General features: G+C 40.6%; 1 protein-coding gene across 1 annotated transcript in view; it reads right to left on the bottom strand.

Annotated features, from left to right (window-relative positions):
* The window catches only part of PRKCG (protein kinase C gamma), a 448,854-nt gene that overhangs the window by 362,691 nt on the left and 63,550 nt on the right, over positions 1-22,613 (bottom strand). The window contains exon 2 of the mRNA XM_075276786.1: positions 7,851-7,882. Coding sequence (XP_075132887.1) covers positions 7,851-7,882 — 32 coding nt within the window. The remainder of the gene's footprint in view (positions 1-7,850; positions 7,883-22,613) is intronic.

Raw genomic sequence — 22,613 nt, 5'->3', positions numbered from 1 at the left:
AGGTCTGTGGAATCGCGACATGGAGGGGCAGGTTGAGGGACAATGAAAGGAGCGGAGAACAGCTCTGGGGAGCAGGGACAGTTGGGGTTATTGTTCTGTGAAGCTTGGGAATTTTGGGAGGAAGGAGGACAAGACTGTTGGGTAATAGGAGGAGAGGAGGCAGAGCCTGACTGGCTGCTGGACAATGTGCTGTAAGCGTTATCCGACAGCCATTGCAAGACCTGTTCCTGGTTCTCGGGCCTACTAAGGTTTGTACCCTGCAGTTTAGTTAATGTGGCAAGCAACCCTGGCACTGTGGAGTGGCGCAATGCTTGCTGCCCCACAGGAGTAGGCACGGGACGCCCTGTGGCTTCACTGCTACCTTGCTCCTCAGAACCATTCCCCCGACCTCGTCCCTTTCCGGGAGCCTTGCGCATTTTGAATTCCCAGTCAGAAACTGGCACTATATGGCAGTAGCAAGAAATGAGGGTATTTGTAACCCCAATATATTCTTGGAATTCCCAGTCAGACAATGGCACTATATGGCAGTAGCAAAAATAGTGGGTGTATATAGCCTCAATTCTATTGCTAGGGGACTTGCAGGGTATTTCTGGGGTGAAGGTGGGGGGGGCACACCGTTGGAACGGGGATCGGGGGTGTATATATAGGGTATACGGGAATACACTGTCAGTGTATTCCATTCAGGATCCGGGGAAAGCTGGGTTGCGGCGATTGAGCCCGTCAGTGCCACGTTGCACTGACAAGCTTCTCCCTGGAATTTAGCTCTTACAAGAGCTGTTGGTTGTCTTCTCCTTCCTATCCTAGCCTGTCCCTGCCTACCCAGAATCTGATCCCTAGCTAAGTGGACTGAAGCCTCCGTTCTTGGTGAATTGCAAGCTCAGAATGACGCGAACCTGGGCGGCGCTGTTCTTTTAAATTAGAGGTCACATGTTTTCGGCAGCCAATGGGTTTTTCCTACTTTTTTCAACGTCACCGGTGTCGTAGTTCCTGTCCCACCTACCCTGCGCTGTTATTGGAGCAAAAAAGGCGCCAGGGAAGGTGGGAGGGGAATCTAGTAATGGCGCACTTTACCACGCGGTGTTCGATTCGAACATGTCGAACAGCCTAATATCCGATCGAACATGAGTTCGATAGAACACTGTTCGCTCATCTCTAATTAGTAGTTTGATTGGCTTTGATAGTCTGAACACTGATATGTATCTGTAGAGTAAAAGTAGACTTTAAGAGTTAGATCATTAGCACGGAATATGTATGACTCCATTCTTTCATAAGAGCTCCTCTTCTGAGGCAATGACTTAATCAAAACTATTGGTCACATAGCCATTCTATAGCTGTCTCCACCAACCAATAATTTTTATTTCTGGTGTCTACATCTTTTTGATCACTTTATCTTTTCGTGGGAGGCAAAAAGACCAAAACACATTAGTTTGCTCATTTGAGTAATTTTTTTTACAAAGTTCACAACATGGGATAAATAACTTTATTTTGGAATAAACATTTGGCCTTACCTAATAAGATGGTTTATTTTTTGTTGATATTTATAATGATAAATAGATTTTTATTTTTTTTATTTAGTTATTGTAACTTTTTTTATTCTCCCACAAGTCAACATGAGCCTGGGATCACTTCTGTATTGCAGTATATTGTACATTACTTCCTATGTGTATTAGGCCATGGTAGCTAGAAGGTCATTGATTGGCCTCCTGCCTGCCAAGGAACCCTGCTATCTTACAGCTCATTGGCTAAGGGGATGAAACAAGGGACTCCTACCTCCCTGATGCCATAATCAATGTTGATTATGACATCTGAGATGTTAATTTGCTGAAGTTGGATCTGGAAGCAATGTAGCAGTCCCAGCTACTCTGCTACAGCTCTCTGACATGCTACTAGTATAGCTTAGCGCCTTAAGGGGTTAAACAGTATCGCTCTTTCTAAATTAAAATCCAGACATGTCAACTCACCTGAGTTTCTCAGGAGTCGCCAGTGATTCGGGACTTTTACCAGCTGCCGGCTCATTAATATTCACTGCACATAGTAGGCACTGCAGTGAATATTAATGAGGGATTGGGTGGAGAACTGAAAGGTTAGTTTATTTGGTGGTGCAAGGTGGCGACTGACTTTAGGACTTCATGCATACAGAGAATGTTAAGCTGTAACCTTACTGACTGAGCCAAAGGTGCCATTAGCTTCAATGGGAATTTCATTTTTCTTACCTCTTTCCCTTTTCTCTCTCCTCGTATAATGTATTAATATGTAGAAAAATATCTGTCAGTACATTGTATGCTGAAATATATGTTTAAAGATATATTTATCTACATATAGTACATTATACAGCAAAGGAAATATACTATTGACAGAAGACTTATGCGGGGGAAAAAAAATTCCGGAAATGAAATTTGTGGCTTAGTCAGTAAAGTGACAGCTTAGTATGTTTTGTATGTATAATATCCTGGGTTTATATGCCTTCAAAGAAATAAATGAAGCACAGACTTAAATGGAGGGATCTGCTCAGTAACCTTCAGAAAGCTTTTGTGATTTTCTTTAACTATGTGTATACTAATATATCTTAGAAATTACTAAAGCTTTAAAGTATAACTTGTGAGATACTATTTTGTAAATACAAAGAAACACAGGGGAGATACCCTTGTCTATGAGTAAACCCACTTAGCGTTACATTATATCGGAAATTTTGTAGTCTAATATGGCTGCCTCTCTGGTAGAAGTGTACAGGACAGAAAATATAACTTACTGGGGCCACACAGTGGCTCAGTGGTTAGCACTGCAGCCTTGCAGCGCTGGAGTCCTGGTGTTCAAATCCCGCCAAGGGCAAAAACCATCTGCAAGGAGTTTGTATGTTCTCCCCATGTTTGCATGGATTTCCATCCCATATTCCAAAAGAAGACATATTGATAGGGAAAAAAATGTACATTATGAGCTCTATGTGGGGCTCACAATCTACATAAAGAGAAAAATATATATATATATATATATATATATATATATATATTTATTACTGCTGCTGAAAGATGAAAGAAGAAAAAATGGAAGGGGTAATATAGGGAAGACTAAGGTCCCATGCACACTGAGTTAACGCGAGCATAATTTAGCATAATACATGTGTATAGAATACACGTGTAAAAATAACAATCCCATTGACTTCAATGAAATTTTTACACGTGTAAAAACCGCATCAAAATATGCGCCAAAAAATGACGCGTTATGCGTCGTTTTTACACATGTAAAAAATTTCATTGAAGTCAATGAGTTATTTTTACACATGTATTCTATACACATGTATTATGCTAAAATATGCTCACGTTAACTCCGTGTGCACGAGCCCTAACATCTCATCTAAGAAGGTGTGTGTGTGAAAGCCTACAAGAAATTACAGTATGTGGAAGTACGTTAAAATTGTTCCCAGTAAAACCAAATTTTGCTTAAGTTGTCTTGAGACCAACAAATGGAGTTTTGGAAGTTATGACAGACTACTTGTGCCTCAGATCATTTAATTTGCCCAAACAAAGCACCATATAGGAACACTCTATCTGCAAGTGGACAAATTGCAGTTATCAAGGAGTAAGACAGGGGTCAATGTGATTGAGCACCAACAGCATTCTGATACACCTCTACACTTCAGAAAGGAATAGGAACCCTGCAGAACCAAAACATTTTGTACAAAGGTGTAAAAAGGAGTATATAAGACCAAAGTCCTCTCATTTCCTAATGTACCTTAGGATCCAGGGATGTCTGAATGCAGATATAGTAGGTAGAATATAGTGAAGAAACCTCAAGCTAAGATACAATTGTTCTAAAGGAGTCTTAGTCTGGTGCAATGACAATGGTTGCGGTAGAGAAGAAAAATAATCTTGAGCTGTCTCACCTGCCACTAACTCAATAGGTTACTCAAGCCACCAAAGAATCGGATGTCAACCAACACATGCTGTCACCGAAGTGAAATGCCCTACATTTCCCAGTAGCAACCCATGCAAAAAAGTCAGGTCAAATAAAAGCATTTTCCAGAATGAATGAGACGGGATGGGGAAGACAAGATATAGGATTAAACTAGTGTGTCCTGATAGCAATTTAGGGTGGGATAGTTGGATAAGTTCTTAGAGCAGCAACCTTGGAAGAATAGAATGTAGAAATAGAAAGAATGTAGAATAGAAAGGAGGATTGTCACAAATAACAGCTTCAAGCGGGCCCACTGTTGCTTTAATCTACTTTAGCACCAATCCAACACACTATGCATGTGCAATGACAGGTAATAAGGCCGATAATTGGAAATTCTATTTGAAGAAAGCAGATCAGCTAAACCATGAAAAAGCCCCCTGTGATCATCTGTAGTCGACCTCCCGGATAGTTTTGAGTAGAAAAGTTTAAACTAAAGGTTACTAAAGGGCCAGCAGGTACCACAGGTTGTGTAAACACAGTACGTGTAATAGTAGTCTAAGCACCATTTACTAAATTTTGATGCATTTGCTGATTTTTCTACTGCAATAAAAATTACTAACACTGATCAAAAATGCAAAACATGTGACTTCAAATTCTGCATGCATCTGCATTAAAGCAGATGTGTAATAGAACCCTAAGGTCACCTTCACATGGTCAATATTTGGTCAGGCTTTTACATCAGTATTTGTAAACCAGTAGTGGCCTCATAACAAAGAGGAAATAGGAACACATCTTTCCATCAAATTTTTTTCTCTGTGTAGGTTTTGGCTTGCAAATACTGATGCAAAATACTGACCAAATATCGACCATATTATATTGGCCTAATGGTCTGGGGGCCAAAACAGAGATGGGTTCAGTTAGGTCTGTTTCACATGGGCATATGCAATTTGAGAAATGTGGACTTTATATTATCCATATTTCTCAGACAAAATACTAAACTGGGAACCAAACTCCGAGCATGATGGTGATCTACGATGGTAGAAGTTCCTGCCTCCCCAGAAGACTACTGTTCTATACTGTAAGTGTCGCTGAGTGGTAGGGACTCCTAGTATCATAGACAATATATGGTCCTTATTTCACAGACCAAACATGTCTCTGTGAAGTTGGCCTTATTAACAGATGAGAAAAAAATGGGCTGGAAGTTTAATTCCAGCATCTTTCACTTAGATGTGAATTTAGCAACATCTTTTACTGTAACTGTACTGAAATCTTTTTACTTTTAACATCTTGCTGTAATACTTGAGGACATGAAGGGGTTTAATAACAGATGCGATGGGTATTAATTATTTCTGCTTGTTCACATAAGAAAAACTAGACGGGTTTAACTATGTATTTAAAAATAGACAAGTATCTGTCACAAAAACTCAACAATATATTTTAGCTGTGTTACTATAGACAGTATCAAAATAGAACCCCAACTAAGGAAGTGATGGATAGATCCCCTATAGCAGAGTAGTTACTGAGGTGATATGTTTGTCACACAACTTGACATATCAGGCAGTTTGGGGTAGACTTATAAAGCCGTCTAAAAGATAAATAGTTTACTTCCCTTTGTAGCAACCTTTCACAGCTCAGCTTTAAATTTTAAGAGCACCAACAAAAAAAACCCCCAAAACTTTGTTACGCTTGTTGGGATGTGTCTGAAAGAAACAGTGCTCTTAGAAACAACTGAAAAAAAGACAATTCTGGGGCAGTTGGCCCTGGAGTACAAACTTTGCAGTTTTCAACATTTTGTATGCAGACAAATATGTAGCAATAAAGAACGTACAAAGTTTTTTGGTTTTTAATGTAGTATGTGCATGGGGTTTCTTTACATTTCATCCACTACGCTGCTACTGTAGTTTGCTGCAGGTTAGTTAGCGATTTGGCGGATGCCAACTCACTACAAACTTGCCAGGTGCGTCCTCAGCCTTACACAGTTTTGCAAATCTAAGGGTAGACATATTATTGGTGCAGCTGTCCAGAAATCATTTCTCAAGAAAGATAAAGGACTAGAGAAAAAAAAATCCAAATGTGCCAGAACAGCTTTCTACTGTCTGTAGATGGATTACTCTTTGGATTATCAGAGAGAAATAAGGGATGCTCGATGTTGAGATATTGGTAAACAATGGACAACTCTCTCTGTGAGACAGAGAAAAGGTTTCTTTACATAACATTTGTTTCGTAAAGCGTCAACCATGTATACTACATTAAATAAGGTAAGCCTCTCCAAAGATGGGTCTACATGATGTTCCTGATGTTATAGATACATCAATTTCACGGATCGCTGGTGCTTTTACTATTAAGTTAAAGGGGTCTGGTTTTTTGGCCATCAATATCAGATCTGTGGGATTTAAATACCCAGCACACCACACAGCTACCAAGACAGTGTGGTTCTCAGTATTGTTTCCATTTTGTGAGCCTTGCTACTCTTCCAGCCAGTGTCAGTACTGCAGCACTGCCCCATTGCTACTTAGTTTTTCTGTTACGGCGATGCCAATATAGGTATACAGCTGAAGTGAATTGTTGTTCACCAGTAGCCTGAAGACTGACTGTTGGAATCAGCCCCATCAGGTACTTGGTTTAGTACCAATGTACCAGTGCTGAACTCTGCTTGCTTGGAGTAAAGGCCAGTATTTCACAGGGACCAACACTACAAGTCCTTATTTTGACTCTAACTGAACATCTTTCCCCTTTTTGCTTCAATGAATAAGTTTGTCTGTAATAAGTTTATGTGCTGTGAATATACTGTTGTTCCATTTGGGATATATGTCTGTATTTTGTGAAAAGCAACAAGCCTCATTTCTAAAATGTGTGTTTATATTTAAAAAAATACATTTGTGTCATGTGTAAAACCAAACAGATCTGATCTAATTGGATGTCATAGTTACAAATACATTCAAACTTTTAGACAGTTTACTAAATGTGGACCGTTGGAGAACATAAGCTAGTGAAATTGCTTAGAATTCTGGCCTAATTTGTGCAAAAAACTCCCCAAAAAACTGACTGTTCAAGCTTTACATTTTATTTTTGTTTTAGATGCTTTCTAAGGGTGCATTCACACTGAGTAAACGCTAGCTTATTTTGTAGAGTAAAATTACACTTGTAAATTTTGCTATCCCATTGACTTCAATGACATTTTACAGGCGTATATTTTACAGGCGTATATTTTACAGGCGTATATTTTACAGGCGTATTTTTTACAGGCGTATTTTTTACAGGCGTATTTTTTACAGGCGTATTTTTTACAGGCGTATTTTTACACTTGTAAAAAAATATCATTGAAGTCAATGGGATAGCAAAATTTACAAGTGTAATTTTACTCTACAAAATAAGCTAGCGTTTACTCAGTGTGAATGCACCCTAACAGTTGTTGCAACTTGGCCGACATGAATGCAGGACTTATTAGGAAGGGACAGGAAAAGGGACCGGCCTTAATATGCAACACAAACATTTTGTGCCATTTCTTAAGTAAACTATGGAAAAAACATGACAGAATACTGAAGCATATGACAAACTTAATTCTGCTGCACAGACAAACTTAATTTTTGTATCTTGTATATTGGACTTGAAACATACAGAGGAGGAAGATGAAATAAAATGATGAAACTTACATAAACACTTTAATTGAATGTTAATACATTTGTTAATTATGTTACTAAGCATAGCTTTGCATAGCACCAACATTATAAATAATTTCTATATTATAATACATTATACATCTTAAGTTACATTGTGGTGAACTATATGTATTTTCAAGCACTGGGAAATTAGATAGCCAATATTACCTACAGCTAAATAAAAGGCAGTTTATATAAAATTATAATTTTCTCTGCTGCATAAAAATAGCAGACATCCTCTGGAGAGAATGAGAGGAACAGATAACACACACAAAGCAAAGCATAAAATAAATATCTTACCCTGGCACTGGAATCCTTGTTTTCCAATTCCCCTGTGGAGATGAAAGAGCAAATAGGATTCATTAGATAAGTATGGAATGTGAATATTATAGAAAATGACATCATCGGCATTACAGACTCTCAGAAAAGGTTTTGGAATGACAGCATTGATAGGCATATTAATGATATGCAAATGACAAAATAATTAAAGCTGAATGTACAAAACATCTCCACTTATTCAGTTTCAAATAGAAGTGCCACACACAGATATACACACAATTACATGTCATGACAAGACATCAATGAGATTAACGGTTTTATTAATGGTTGTCTGAGGAATGTTTTGCCACTCTGAATGCACTTGGGTATGTAGATTATCAAAGTTGGCTGCTGACAGCTCCCTATGGAAATACTGACCAATGACATCCCAATTGTGTTTGATGGGAGATACTGCAGACTATGGTAGCATATTTAAGCCACACAAGCTGCCCATAAGAGCACAAGCAACCTGCAGCTTGGTGTTGTCCTGTTGTCTGGATACTTTGAGGAAATGGTCCTACCACTGGCCAAGCTATTAGTGTACCTGTGTAGATCTGGCTACTGTACCTTATGCAATGCCATGCTATAATCCCAGGAGAAGAACCTGTGATGTTCCTTTGTGTAGGCCTCTTCATAGCATCTCTCATGTGGTCTCCAGGCCCAACTTTGGCCGCCATTGTGTCCAAGACAAAAGGAGACTCATACTCAAGCCTACACTGCTGTGTACTATGAAAGCCTATAAGAGCAGTGATAGGAGGTAAATGGAACACCTGTAGCTGGTCGTTTGGCTTGTAGCTCAATGTCTTGCAAATGACTTCTGACGTTTGTGTCAACACTTGTTTGGGATGTTCAGTGAAAGTGTAGATGGAGTTGCTTCATTTCTGTGGTCAGGTTTTTACTTGCAACACATATTAAAATTTGCATTGCCAGTCTACACAGCAACTGGCCGCTTCAGTCACAGTGCTTCTACAAGCTGATCACATAGTGGAGCCTGAGTGCATCATAAAAAGGCTCTCAGCTCTGTCACGCCAGCAACCAGCAGCACCACAATCTGCGCATGCGCCACTGCCATACTATTCAGGAGACGCTAATTATAAAAACATTCAGACATCAATAATGCAATATCAAAGATCACAATGAAGCATATCTCATTATGGCATCTCAAAGTTAACTGCATATATCAATGCTACAAACATATTAATGAAGACCCCTAATAAAAAGACACATCATTTTTGTCATTTAAGCCTAAGAATTCTAAAGCCTTGGTTTTTAGGATCCGCTTTCTTTCTCGGCATGCAACATATGGTTACAAGTGCCCTTTCCAGGGTTAGCATTAAGTACTTCAATACCAGCAAACCTCAAAACACATGCATCGCCTTCATGTTTCTGCCTAACATGCTGTATGGATCTGGATAGAACCATGTCCTGGGGTTATAGATGTAACAAGTTCCCGAAAACAAACACATATACGCCTGATAGTCTTGCCAATATAATAGAACGGGCATAGAAAAAAATAATGTAGACTAAAAATTTGCTCTTAAAGGGGCTCTATCACTGGGAAAAGTCATTTTTAACTAATCACATGCTTGCATAGGCTTTAGAAATGTTACTTCACACTTACCTATAGTATGTAGATTGCTTCAGTGGTCTCTGAATAAGTCCGTTTTTATTCATATGCTAATGAGCCTCCAGCCAGCTCAGGAAGTTCCCAGCAGCCTCCTCTCTTCTATTATCTCCTGTGTGTGTGAGGCAAACAGGAAGCTGAGTCGTCAGCAGCAGCAGTCTCCCATAGAAAATAATAGGAGAGGTGTGCACGATCTATCGTGCACCAGTCTAATTAGCATATGAATAAAAACTGACTTATTCAGAAACCACTGAGGCAATCTATATACTAAAGGTAGGTGTGGAATAGACTTTCTAAAAGCTATGCAAAGATGTGATTAGTTAAAAATGACTTTTCCTAGTGATAGAGCCCCTTTAATTGATGAACTGATTCACCAACGACGAAGTTCCTCCTATAAAATTACTTCTAGCCTTCAAGTTTTGTTAACAAAAATTTATGTCAAAATTGCCTTTTGGAATATCCTAGCCAATTTCTACTTGTCTAAAGTCAAACACTTTTTAAAAGCAACTATTGGTTGATCTGAAAATACCCAGTTCATGGGACTCTTTGGATTATATTCCAGTTTTTTATAAATGGCAGAACAAATAACATCTGCATGTGTTTTAAACCTAAACAAGAATTTACTACAGGTAACATTCTTACTATGAGCGTACCTAGATGCATTGAGTAATTCAACCTGGGTTATTGAGAAGCCTTCCTACTAGCTTCTTTTAGAACTAGGGATGAATGACTCCTTTGCATTAATCTTCTTTTCAGATCGTCAAGCATACTGCTGCAAAGTGGTGTTTGTACTATTAATGCACCTTAATGGGGTTGTCCAGGATAATTTGAAATCCCTACACTAATCTAAACACCACTTTCTAAATAACATAAGTGGTTTTTTTTTTAAAAAAAATGTATATTTACCCAAATCCCTGGGGCTGTCATGTGACCACCCCAGAGATTTTCTGATTATCCAGTGACTATCCGTTTCCCATTTAGGGTAAGTATATACTATGGGTCGGGGGTTGACTGAGTAGGTAGGGAAGGGTGGGATAGCTAGAAAGAGACAAGGGGGAGTAAGGTGAAAGGGTTATTGAAGAAGTTACATAGTAGGAAACAAAACCATGTAAACAATAGCAGGAGACACCAGCAGCTCCCAGAGACACCTAGAGATCACTCAAAACTTTAGCAATGGATTTCACAAAACCTCTAGAGGTAATGGAACCACACTCCAACAGCATGGTGACTTCTAAAAAGTCTAATTGCATGTCACAAATTACTGAGGTGAACTGCATATTCACCTTATTACCCTCATTAAGATACATTACAAAGCTGAGAATTCTGAGGAGATTCCAGACCAAAAAATAAACATATCGGGGCACATTTATCAATACTGTCTATCTTTGTACTGTCTTAAACTACAAATCCTATTCATAGGTTGAGAGTTGGTTCACAGAACATGCAGTTCCGTCCCAGAATTGCATGTCCAACTTTGTGTCCGGCTTAAAAAAAAAGTTTCCCCGCAGACAGGCCACAGGCAGACACTAGCAATCATCTTTGCAAACCCATTCAAGTGATTGGGTTTTAAAGCTGACCGCTGAATTTCCATCCCCTGTCCAGAGTCGCCGGGGTTGAAGACTGAAATCCAGCGGAAAGCACAAACTGGACACTGAGTGTGAGACATATTTATGAATCTGTGGTACAGACTTTCATAAATATGGATGGTTTCTAGAAGCTCAAAAATTCTGGCTCACCATGAGACAAATATTTGGCACAAAAATGGAGACAAATGCATGGTGCAAAACATGTAGACAAAATCTGTAGACAAAGATCTTAATTTGCAGGCTATAAGGAATAAATAGTTGGTGCATGAATAAAAGACCCTACAATTCTTGGCATAATATAAGATGCAAGTCATCCCTTGCTTATTGAGAAATATCGGACTTGGATTGATAAACCTGACCCATTGTCTATGTATCTATATGACTTTTGTTTTTCTTAAAAAAAAAAAAAAAAAAAAAAAAAATTGGACGTGGTGAATATATACTTTATCTCAATCTGCCAAAAAAATTTTGCCAAGCTACTGGTTTACCCATTGCAATACCGGTGTCTTGAAGATGCCCTCCCACTCCAAACTTAATGACATTATGTTTTAAAATATACCACAATGCTATACAAATGTGGTATATTTTTGACTCTTCTCTGTTAAATCTTGAATACAGCACATAATCCTTCCTCATTGAGTATCTGAGTATACACGTTTGCGATATCGATCAAGGGCAACTTATATCATTCATGCAAGCCGGCTTGCTGTATAAGCCAGCCGGATATTGAGCGGCCGTTAGTGACCTATGCTCTTCCCCTCAAGGGGGTTTTCTTTCCCATTCATTGGTGGCCCGGGGAGGGGGGCGGGGCCTCCCACAGGATTATCCAGGGCAGCTCTGGGTGGGGAATTCCTTTTGGAATCCGGCCAGAGCTGACAAAGCAACCCCCCAGCCACCCACACCTAAACCGAGCCGCTAAGTCATTTTCTTTTCAATTATGATTGTACCCCTCTTTCCTTGGATGCCCCTTTTTCTTGAAGAGTAAAATATAACAGGTTATGGACTCTAGAATTTTAAGGACATGTTGATCCAGGGTTTCATACTGACTGCCAGATTTGGAGTCGGGAAGGAATTTTCCCCCTGAAATAGGGCAAATTGGCATGAGCCTCATGGGGTTTTTCACCTTCCTCTGGATCAACACTGTAGCATTTATAGGGAATAATGTCCTTATCCAACCTCATTGACTATGTAACTATGTACCGTGCAGATAAAAGTTTTATTTGTTTTCTTCTTTGTTAGCAAAATGACATGCTGTAAATATATATTTGCATTAAATTGTTGTCACAGCAGGCATAGTAGCAGGACCTTGGCCCCCTTTCTCAGCGAGGTAGAGTACCAGCGACGTGCCCCACCGAGGGGCATACACCAAAACGTTCGCTGAGGAGGAGGGGAACAGGGGTTACTGCTTATGTCAGATAATATATATTTAATAAAGCTGTGGCCGACCCCACCCATTCAAAGGTAACTTGGTCTGTATTTATGAGAAGATCACACACAAGGGGTTTAGTGAGGGGAAGGGGGGTTTGGTTTGGTCTCGATAAAGTCAAATACGGCCGGTCTAGGAAATCCAATGGTTTGGGATGTGATATCCAATTTCACTTGCAGTACACAATGGACTACACTCTATTCTTCAAATCAGGGGATCCATCCATGCAGAGGTTCTCTTCTTGCTGTCATTCGTTTGCTGTTTTTTTTTCTCAACCACTAACTGAACAGTGCTAACAACTCGGCCTAGGTGCATAGTGATCAGCCAAATGATTCTGTCCCTCTTCATTTGTGACAAGTGGCAATAACTGGCATGTTAAGTATCAGAAGGCATTGCACAATCATCCCATCCCACTCAATCAAATCCCACTAGATTCTTGAAAACTTGATCATTTGAAGATCTTAGCAACACCTCCTACTTCCTCAATTTGCATGAACTTAAAGGAAGTCTATCTCTGCCCCAAGTTATTTTAATTCCCTCCCATAGTACTGTAGATGCTGTTAGCAGAATAAAAACGATACCTTACATATGTTTCAGAGCCCCAGGCCCATGCATAGAAAAAAGCACTTTTATTATTTATTCAAATGAGAATCTTGGAGCACAAGGGGAGTTTTCTTCTATTAGGCTGGGTTCACATGAAGTCTTTTGGCACGTAATGTGCCACGTAGACGCCGTGGGAGGTTTTGCGACCCGTATACGCTCCTATTGTTTTCAAAGGGAGCCGGTACCATATACACGGCGCTATTCTGCGGCCGCCGCCGCAAAATCACAGCCGCAAAATAGCGCCACGTTTACGGTACTGGCTGCAATTGAAAACAATGGGAGCGTATACGGGCCACAAAACCTCCCACGGCATCTACGTGGCACATTACGTGCCGAAAGACATCATGTGAACCCGGCCTTACCGAGCACTGCTGCATCATCACTAAACACACCTATGCTACATTCAGCTAGTCCCCCTGGGCTGTGTGAGTTGATCCTCCCACTGCATGGGGGACATGAGCTGAATACAGACAGTTATAATCACTTAAATACATAATAGATATTATCTACCATATCTATGCTTGGCATCGCCTTTTAATCATCCTTCAATTTATTTTGGATGTTAGAAGGCTTACAAGTGTGACTGCTATGTTCCAGATTTACAAGAAAATTTCCAAAACCCATTTGTTAGGGATTATTTCAGTACTGAAGGGAATTTTAAAGGACTATATTAGACTATTAGAAACCTCCCCATAAATCACTCCATTTTCAAAATTGCACCCCTCAAATAATTAAAAACTGCATTTAAGAAATTTAGTAACCCTTAAAGCATGGGTACATGGTGGAGCTTTGACTTGAAAGAACGCTATTTAGATTTTGCTTGAATAGTTTTTGAGTGCCATCTCACATTTGCAGCCCCTAAAATACCAATGGAAATGCCCCAAAAATGTACCCCAATTTAGAATTTACACCACTCAAAGAATATTATCATTTTGAAGCCGAGTGCTTCCCAAAAATTAATGCATAAAGAAAAATTTAGATTTTTAAAAAAATATGCCATTTCAGTGCCCAATACGTTGTCTACTTTGTCATCAGAGACCTGCACTGCTAGAACTTTTACGGAGTTATCCTTGGGACAAAAAAGTTGTAGATGTGAGTCTAAAACTGCTGGTTGGGCACACAGCAGGGCTCAGAAGGGAAGGAGTACTATGCTTTTTAGCTTTTGGAGTACACCTTTAGATGGACTTTCCCAAGAAGTGACCCCATTTTGTAGGCAAAATGGGGATACAACAATGTTGTACCCAGGATAACGTACTTAATTTCATATAGTGGTATAAACTGCTGATCGGGTCCACAGCTGGGCACTGAAGGGAAGAAGCGCTATTTGGTTTTTGCAGCACAGATTTTCTTTTGGAAGTCATGCTACTATTAGTGTCCCAAAATGCCAATGAAGTACAATCTAAAGACACACACCATTTTGGAAATTATACCCCTCAAGAGTTTTGTCGAGTGGCATAGTGAGTATTTTCAAGCCTTGAGTATTGCATTCATTTAGTTTCCAGAAATGAATGAAAAGTGAAAATTGCAATTTTTTCAGAGATACGCAACTTTAATACCCGATATGTTGCACCCAGCTTGTGTCAGCAGAGACACACACTCCAAAAACTGTTAATAGGTTATCCTGAGCACAACAGCTTTTGGAATATTCATCTCTGATACAAGCCGGGTACAATATGTTGCGCTTTGAACTTACATATTTCTGGGAAAATTGCCATTTTCACCATCAGCTGCACATTCATGTCTGGAAAATAAATTAATGCACACTGCGGGGTTCAAAATGTTCACTGCAACCCTGGACAAATTCCTTCAGGAGTATAGTTTCTAAAATGGGGTCAAACATCAGGGAATTCTACTTTACTGGTATTTCAGGAGCTCTACAAAAGTGACATAGAAAAAAACAAAAAACAAAAAATCTATTGTAAGGGAATGGCTAGGACAGCAATTCCCAGTAACTGTTTAAACCCTGGGACGGAGCACAAGAGACAGTGAGCCCTAAGCTGAAGCCCCCCACTTTCCCTTCCTATTGCCAGACCCTATTCTAGGTAATAGGCGACAACCACGAAGACAGTCCCTCCCTGAATACGTGAAACACAAAACGCAGACAAGACGAACAACAACAATGGGAAGTCAACTTAGCCAAGGATCAGTAACAGTCGGGCAATGCAGTACCAAATCGGAGTCCAAAAAGAGAAGTCAGTGAGGAAAGCCAAAGGTCAAGTATAATAGAGTAATCAAAACAGAGACAGTAAAGAGCAAGTATGCACACGGCAATAGCAAGCACTGGTGTGAATGGGAACCAAGGCTAAATAGGTAGGAAGAACCCGCCCATGGAGTTCACAGGAAGACAGCTGTCAATCACAGGGCAAGGCCAGATTAACCACTTAATGGACAGAGGCAACATAGGCAGAAGACGGGTGTGGTGCAATCACAGAACTAGAGCCGAGTTCACACAGTGCGACCAAAACTTTAATCCAAGAACCAAACTGCACCCGCCTCCTGCGCCGCAGCACGCGAGCAGAGGGTGGTGCAGTGACCCGAACAGGCAGAGATGTTACATCTATGCTCCAAAAGCCAAATAGCGCTCCTTCCCTTTGGTGCCCAACTATGTGCCCAAACAGCAATTTGCTGCAAATGCACATATATTAAGCATGTTATCCTGGGTACAACCCTGTCATACATGTGGGCATAAACTACTGTTTGGGCACAGAGCAGGGCACAGATGTGAGGAAGCGTATGACTTTTGGAGCAAAGATTTATTCAGGTTTGGTATCTGGACGTCATGTCATCTTTGTAGGAATTCTAAAGGTACCCCCTTGGCAATGACCCCATTTTGAAAACTACAACCATCAAAGGATATATCAATGGGCATAATGAGCATTAGTTCCCCAGCGGATTTTGAACAGTGAATACGTAAGCTGTGCGGAGTACATTGTGAACACCAGATTCCCTACTATTTTCCCAGTAGCTATGATACAGGGATTCACTCTGGGGGGCACTTCTGGTGTATTCTGGTGTCTTTTCCCTCATGAGCTCTAAATTTAGGTTATATCCCTCGCCGTGGGGGTAAGGTGATGATGGGGGACTTTATGATAGCTAAATCCCTTAGATGTTGCAATGTTTAACCACTGCATCTAATGGGCTAAAACATATGATAGGGACTGAGCTATGGCTGCAGGTTCTGGAGCAGGGTGTTGGCTATCAGTTGCAGCTAACACACACTCAGGAAGCCTCCCACTCAATGTGCTCAGACACAGGAAGTAATAGTATGTTAATTTGTGTTAAGACATTGGCTGTTAGGACGTACTATTATGTCATGTGTTAAGGGGTTAAAGAGGAACTCTCACCACCTCCCCCAATTCTAGTTCTTACCATCTTTTAGGAGGCATTACTCCACTAATTCATGTATTTGTATTTTTTTTTCTCTAACCTCCACCATTCCTGAGCAACAGTTAATGTGCTAATTAAAGGGATTCTATCATTAGAATCCCTTTTTGATCTAAGACTATGTCGGAATAGCCTTAAGAGACTATTTCTCTTCTACCTACCTGCTGTCATTCTGGTGTTTAGTTTTTTTTCACCATATGCAAATGAGTCTTCAGAAAGACTTTCCAGCGATGCCTCTGTCTTCTTCTCCCGACCACCTCTTCGCTGCATCATCAGCCGTTGGACCATTTTCCTGTGGTCTCTTACATAAGAGACATAAGGCCAAACTGACATGTGCAGTTGGTTCTGCTACCTGAAGACGCGGCCAATGACGCTGAAAAAGAGGCGGTCTGAAAAAGACAGAGGCATTGCTGGAGAATCTTCGGAAAGCACAGGGAACACCTCCTGTGGTTTTTTTTTTTTTTTTTTTTTTTTTTTTTTTTTTTTTGCAAAGGGGAACACCCCCTGTACTTTCTGAAGATTCATTTGCATACGGTGAAATGACACCTGAACAGAACCGCGGATCAGAATAATAAAGGTAGGAGAAGAATAGCCTTTATAAAGGCTATTCCAACATGGTCTTAGTTCAAAAATGGATTCTAATGATAGAAAACCATTTAGCTCTGTAATGTCAAAGGTGCAGTGTCAGCCAGGAGGCATGATTCAGAACACCAATCAGAGATCACACCCAGAACCCTTTTTGACATATGGATATTGTACCACAAGTAGAGGTGGGCAGAGCATACATTGTGGAATATCCCTGGGTAGCCACAGCTTTACACAGTGGTACAGTACTCTATATGTAGGAGTGCTTGTATACCAATTTCACAGTTTGGGTCCCGCAGTGGTATGGTTACAACCCTCTGTACTATCCTTTGAAGTGCAAACACAAATGGTCAATGCAAATAACTACCACTGTACCTGCTACCTCTGATGCTCCCGACTGTCAGTAGTTATATTTACTCATAAAGAACTTTGCACTGTACTTTGCTAAAGAACTAACTTTGCTGAAAGGATTATGCTTAAAGTATTATCCAGCTTCTGAAAGTGATCTGCAAGCACATTCACAGCAATGCTGAATACTCAGTTCCCCTGTGCACTATTTGCTTGACTTTTATTTGCTGCTCTTTATATCACCGTTATTTACATGCAATGAATCTGTGGAAAATCCAGATTTCCAAATATTCCTTTTCCTGTTCTTACTCTGTGTGCCCTTCTGTTCTTCACTCTCCCCTGGAATGAAATCACAGGACACACACACTGCCTGTGCACAAATTCCTCCCTGTGTTTCACATTTCTTCATCAGTCTGTGTAGAACTGCTCTCCTCCACACATCTGACCAGGTAATAAATCACTCTCATATCAAGGTCAATATGGGTGGCTTTAAGCATATAAGAGGTCACATACTTTGGTAACGTTTGGTTTGCTAGTTGAACTGCTCACAGGAAGGAGTAGTAAGCTTGTAAACGAAACGTCACAGTTGTCGTTAACAACCTCAAAATAAAACAGAGCAGAATTTAAACTGAATTTATATTATGAACTGATTTCTATACATGCATCCTGTTATTTGACTCATATTTTTCAAACACTGGATAATGCCTCTACAGTAACTGTTTATTGTATGTGTGTGTGTGTGTGTGTGTGTGTGTGTGTGTGTATGTATATATATATATATATATATATATATATATATATATATATATATATATATATATACACTTGTTCTTGAGACCTTTGCAAATATTGCTCCTTGAAACTATATTCAAATGACAGTGAATATCACCTGGTGATGGCATTATTAAATTTCACTGTATATAAATGGAGGCTAGTCACATGACTAATATTTTGATTCTCCACTTGTAAAACTTTTTAACAAATCCTCCATATAATACAATGTATGAGGGCTACATTCACACGACTGATGGTGAAAATGGCTGTGGAAAATGGCAATTTTTTCACGCCCATTTTCAGCATCAGTCATGTGATTGTAGCCTTTAAATGGAGATTTTTGTTTCGGGTTCGGGAACTACATTTAGCCCATTTCTAGCTCTCTAGGCAAACACAGCTGAAGTAACATGTATGTATATGGAAAAACGGATGGTAAGCAGTGGATGCAAACTCCAAAAATAAGGCTGGGAGCAGATGCTTGCCAGTGGTTTTTTTAAATCGCTATATGGGAGCAGAATAGCACACCAGCATATTGTTAGTGTTGGAAGGGGGGGGGGGTTGCTTCTTTTATTTTGTTGTTGTTTGGGCTACAGAGTGGCAATGGCAAGTGACAACTACAGAATTTGAAGAAAAGTTTGTGGCACACTGACAGTGTACCTGTCAACTGAAAAGTGCTACAGATTCACAAAAATAAACCCTTTATGGACGCAAATGTGACACCAAAATGGCATTGATATTGGAAGAAGCAATGCCACAGGTTTGTTTGAGATGGAACCTATTTTTAATACTATATTTTTATGCAAATGCTGCTTAGCATATTAAACCATGTCTCCTTATTGACAAGCCCTGCAAGCATGTTGTACAAGGCACACAAACTATCAGATGGTGTCTAAAACACATAGAAAAGGAGTTGTTAAGCATGAACACCAGTTTTGTGGCATAAAGTATATCAATGGCACCAACAGTGTAGAATAGCAAAATGCAATGGACCAGGTCGCAGGCATGGCTGAGTTGGGAGTACTGGTAGATGTAGCAACGAGTATCAGTACAGTTTTGAATAATGTGATGGACCAGGCCGCATAATGTCTTGATGTTTAGGAGTAGCAAGCAGAATCAGCACTACAGTAAATTAAACATCAAATAGGGAATCAGAAGGAAAGGGAGATTTATTCAGTGGCATCATCATAAGGTGTGTGAAAATCCCCACTGATCCTTGTCTGATTCATTTTGACAAAGGTAATTTTTTTTCACACTTGTCGTGAAAGTTTACGATACCATTTGTAGCAATAAAAACACCCTTGAATAGCCATTAGGCTTAAAACTGAAGATAAAATTCACAAGGCAAACTTGGCTCTAATCAAATTTCATGGGGTTAAAAATTTAAATATAGGTGCAATCTGGTATGACTGTACCTGCTCACGTAGTCTGTGGGTTGTGGTTGGCACTTCAAGCTGAAAAATGTCTGGTTCATCATGTTCCAGATACTGTGCTGGTGCTGATACTGCTGTATCATTTTTGCTTTTAAATTAGGGTCTAAAAGCACATAATCCAGTTCTCATCCCTTTGCTTGATGTTACTCATATCTTTGTCACTATGTAAGCAGCAAAGCATACCTACCATATGTGTCTTGTTCAAGATATATAATAAAGGGATGACATTAGAGATGAGCGAGTAGTGAAATATTCAAGATTCAATATTCGTTTTGAGTAGAGCCTCAATATTCGACTACTTGATCGAATATCGAATCCCATTCTAGTCTATGGGAAAAAATGCTCATTTCAGGGGAAACCACTATTTGACTAAAAGAGAGTCACCAAGTCCACGAGTAGCAGGAGGAGAGTGTTTAGGAGGAGTGCTGTGTAGTTAAAGCGCACGGACCCCATTATAGACTATGGGTCTGTGCGCTTTAACTGCACAGCGCTTGCAGGTGCACTGATAAAAAGAAAGCTCCCTCGTAACCACAAGCTGCCAGCTCTCCCCACTAGCAAAAACGAGCCTGCGGCAAATCAACGCTGGTTCTGCAGCAGGCTCGTCCTTGCTAGTCAGGAGAGCTCACAGCTTGCTGTTACGAGGGAGCTTACTTTTTCTCAAGGAATGCATTGACCAGCGTTGATTGGCCAGTGTACAGCATTCAGCCAATCAACGCTTATTCTGCTGGAGGCTCGTCTGTGAGGAGGCGGAGTCTAAGATCGGTCCAATCTAGCTTCTTATCTACAACCTATCAGTGTTAAAAAGTAATAGCAGCATTTTTTTGTCTTTTCTACCCCACCCCCTCTCCCTTCCTTGATAACTAATATAGAGAAAGTAACTGCCTGAAAATTAGAGAAGAAAATATTTCTTTAATAAGATGTTTCATATATTATCCAGTACTATTAATTTATGAAAAGTTATTTATAACCGAACTATGCTTTAAGGTAAGGTCAAATATCCAAACCAGAAGTAAGGATATATAGATCATTAGCTACACAAGAAAATCAAGCTGATTTGGAATGCTTCATCCATTGCTTAGTTTGATCTAAAATACAGGCATGATAGTATGATGATTTCACTGATCTGATACGAAGTTGCCTCCTCAATCAATAATTTAGTCACAGAAAAAATAGAAGACATCAGATGTTTAAAACTTCACCTTTTGAGAAAGCGATTAAAAAATATACATCAATAATCTAAAAATGTTAAAGTAAGGGCCCAAATAATAACCAAACCCACTGGCCAAAGCTTGACAGAGCATTAAAATATAATGTGTTGTCAGATAATGGGTTGTCACTAGAGATGAGCGAACACCAAAATGTTCGAAGTTCGAAATCCTATTCGAACAGTCGCTCACTGTTCGACTGTTCGAACGGGTTTCGAACCCCATTATAGTCTATGGGGAACATATACTCGTTAAGGGGGAAACCCAAATCCGTCTCAGGAGGGTCACCAAGTCCACTATGACACCCCAGGAAATGATGCCAACACCCTGGAATGACACTGGGACAGCAGGGGAAGCATGTCTGGGGGCATATAAGTCACTTTATTACATGGAAATCCCTGTCAGCTTGCGATTTTCACAAGCTAACTTTTTCCAATAGGAATGCATTGGCCAGCGCTGATTGGCCGAATTCTGTAAACTGGCCAATCAGCGCTGGCTCTGCTGGAGGAGGCAGAGTCTAAGATCGCTCCACACCAGTCTCCATTCAGGTCCGACCTTAGACTCCGCCTCCTCCGACAGAGCCAGCGTTGATTGGCCGAATTCTGTAAACTGGCCAATTAGCGCTGGCCAATGCATTCTATTAGCGTGATGAAGCAGAGCTGAATGTGTGTGCTGAGCTCAACTACGCCGGTGGTGTAGCCGGGAGTTCAGTGCACGGCCAGCTCTGCTATACCGGAGATTGAGCAGATTTGAGAGCACCCTCAGCTCTGATGTAGCAGAGCTGAGTGTGCACAAGGGTTAGAGCGCACACTCCGTCCGGAGATGTAGTCGTGCTGATGCTGTCAACACTGCTACATCTGATATCGGAACACAATGGAGACTGCTGTGGACTCTGCTACATCAGAGCCGAGGGTGCGCTTGAATCCTTCTGCACCCTCGGCTCTGCTACGTCAGAGCCGAGGATGCGCTTGAATCCTTCTGCACCCTCGGCTCTGCTACATCAGAGCCGAGGGTGCGCTTGAACCCTTCTGCACCCTCAGCTCTGTTACATAGAGCCGAGGGTGCGCTTGAACCCTTCTGCACCCTCGGCTCTGCTACATCAGAGCCGAGGGTGCGCTTGAACCCTTCTGCACCCTCGGCTCTGCTACACCACCATAGCAGAGCTGGCTGTGCACTGAACTCTCGGCTACACCACTGGCGTAGTTGAGCTCAGCACACACATTCAGCTCTGCTTCATCACGCCAATAGAATGCATTGACCAGCGCTGATTGGCCAGAGTACATAATTCGGCCAATCAGCACTGGCTCTGCTGGAGGAGGCGGAGTCTAAGGTTGGACCAGAATGGAGACTGGTGTGGAGTGATCTTAGACTCTGGCCAATCAGCGCTGGCTCTGCTGGAGAAGGCAGAGTTCATAATTCGGCCAATCTGCGCTGGCCAATGCATTCCTATGGGAAAAAGTTTATCTCACAAAAAACACAATTACACACCCGATAGAGCCCCAAAAAGTTATTTTTAATAACATTCCCACATAAATAAAGGTTATCCCTAGCTATCCCTGCCTGTACAGCTATCCCTGTCTCAGTCACAAAGTTCACAGTCTCATATGACCCGGATCTGAAATCCACTATTCGTCTAAAATGGGGGTCACCTGATTTTGGCAGCCAATGACTTTTTTTCCGAAAATTTTTTTTTTTTTTTTTTTTCCCCTTCAATGCCTACGGTGTCGTAGTTCCTGTCCCACCTCCCCTGCGTTGTTATTGGTGCAAAAAAAGTGCCAGG

Source organism: Leptodactylus fuscus, chromosome 6 (assembly GCF_031893055.1).
Source record: "Leptodactylus fuscus isolate aLepFus1 chromosome 6, aLepFus1.hap2, whole genome shotgun sequence".
Taxonomy (NCBI): Eukaryota; Metazoa; Chordata; class Amphibia; order Anura; family Leptodactylidae; genus Leptodactylus; species Leptodactylus fuscus.
Note: the sequence above shows the minus strand (reverse complement) of the source record. Positions and strands in the feature narration are given on the sequence as shown.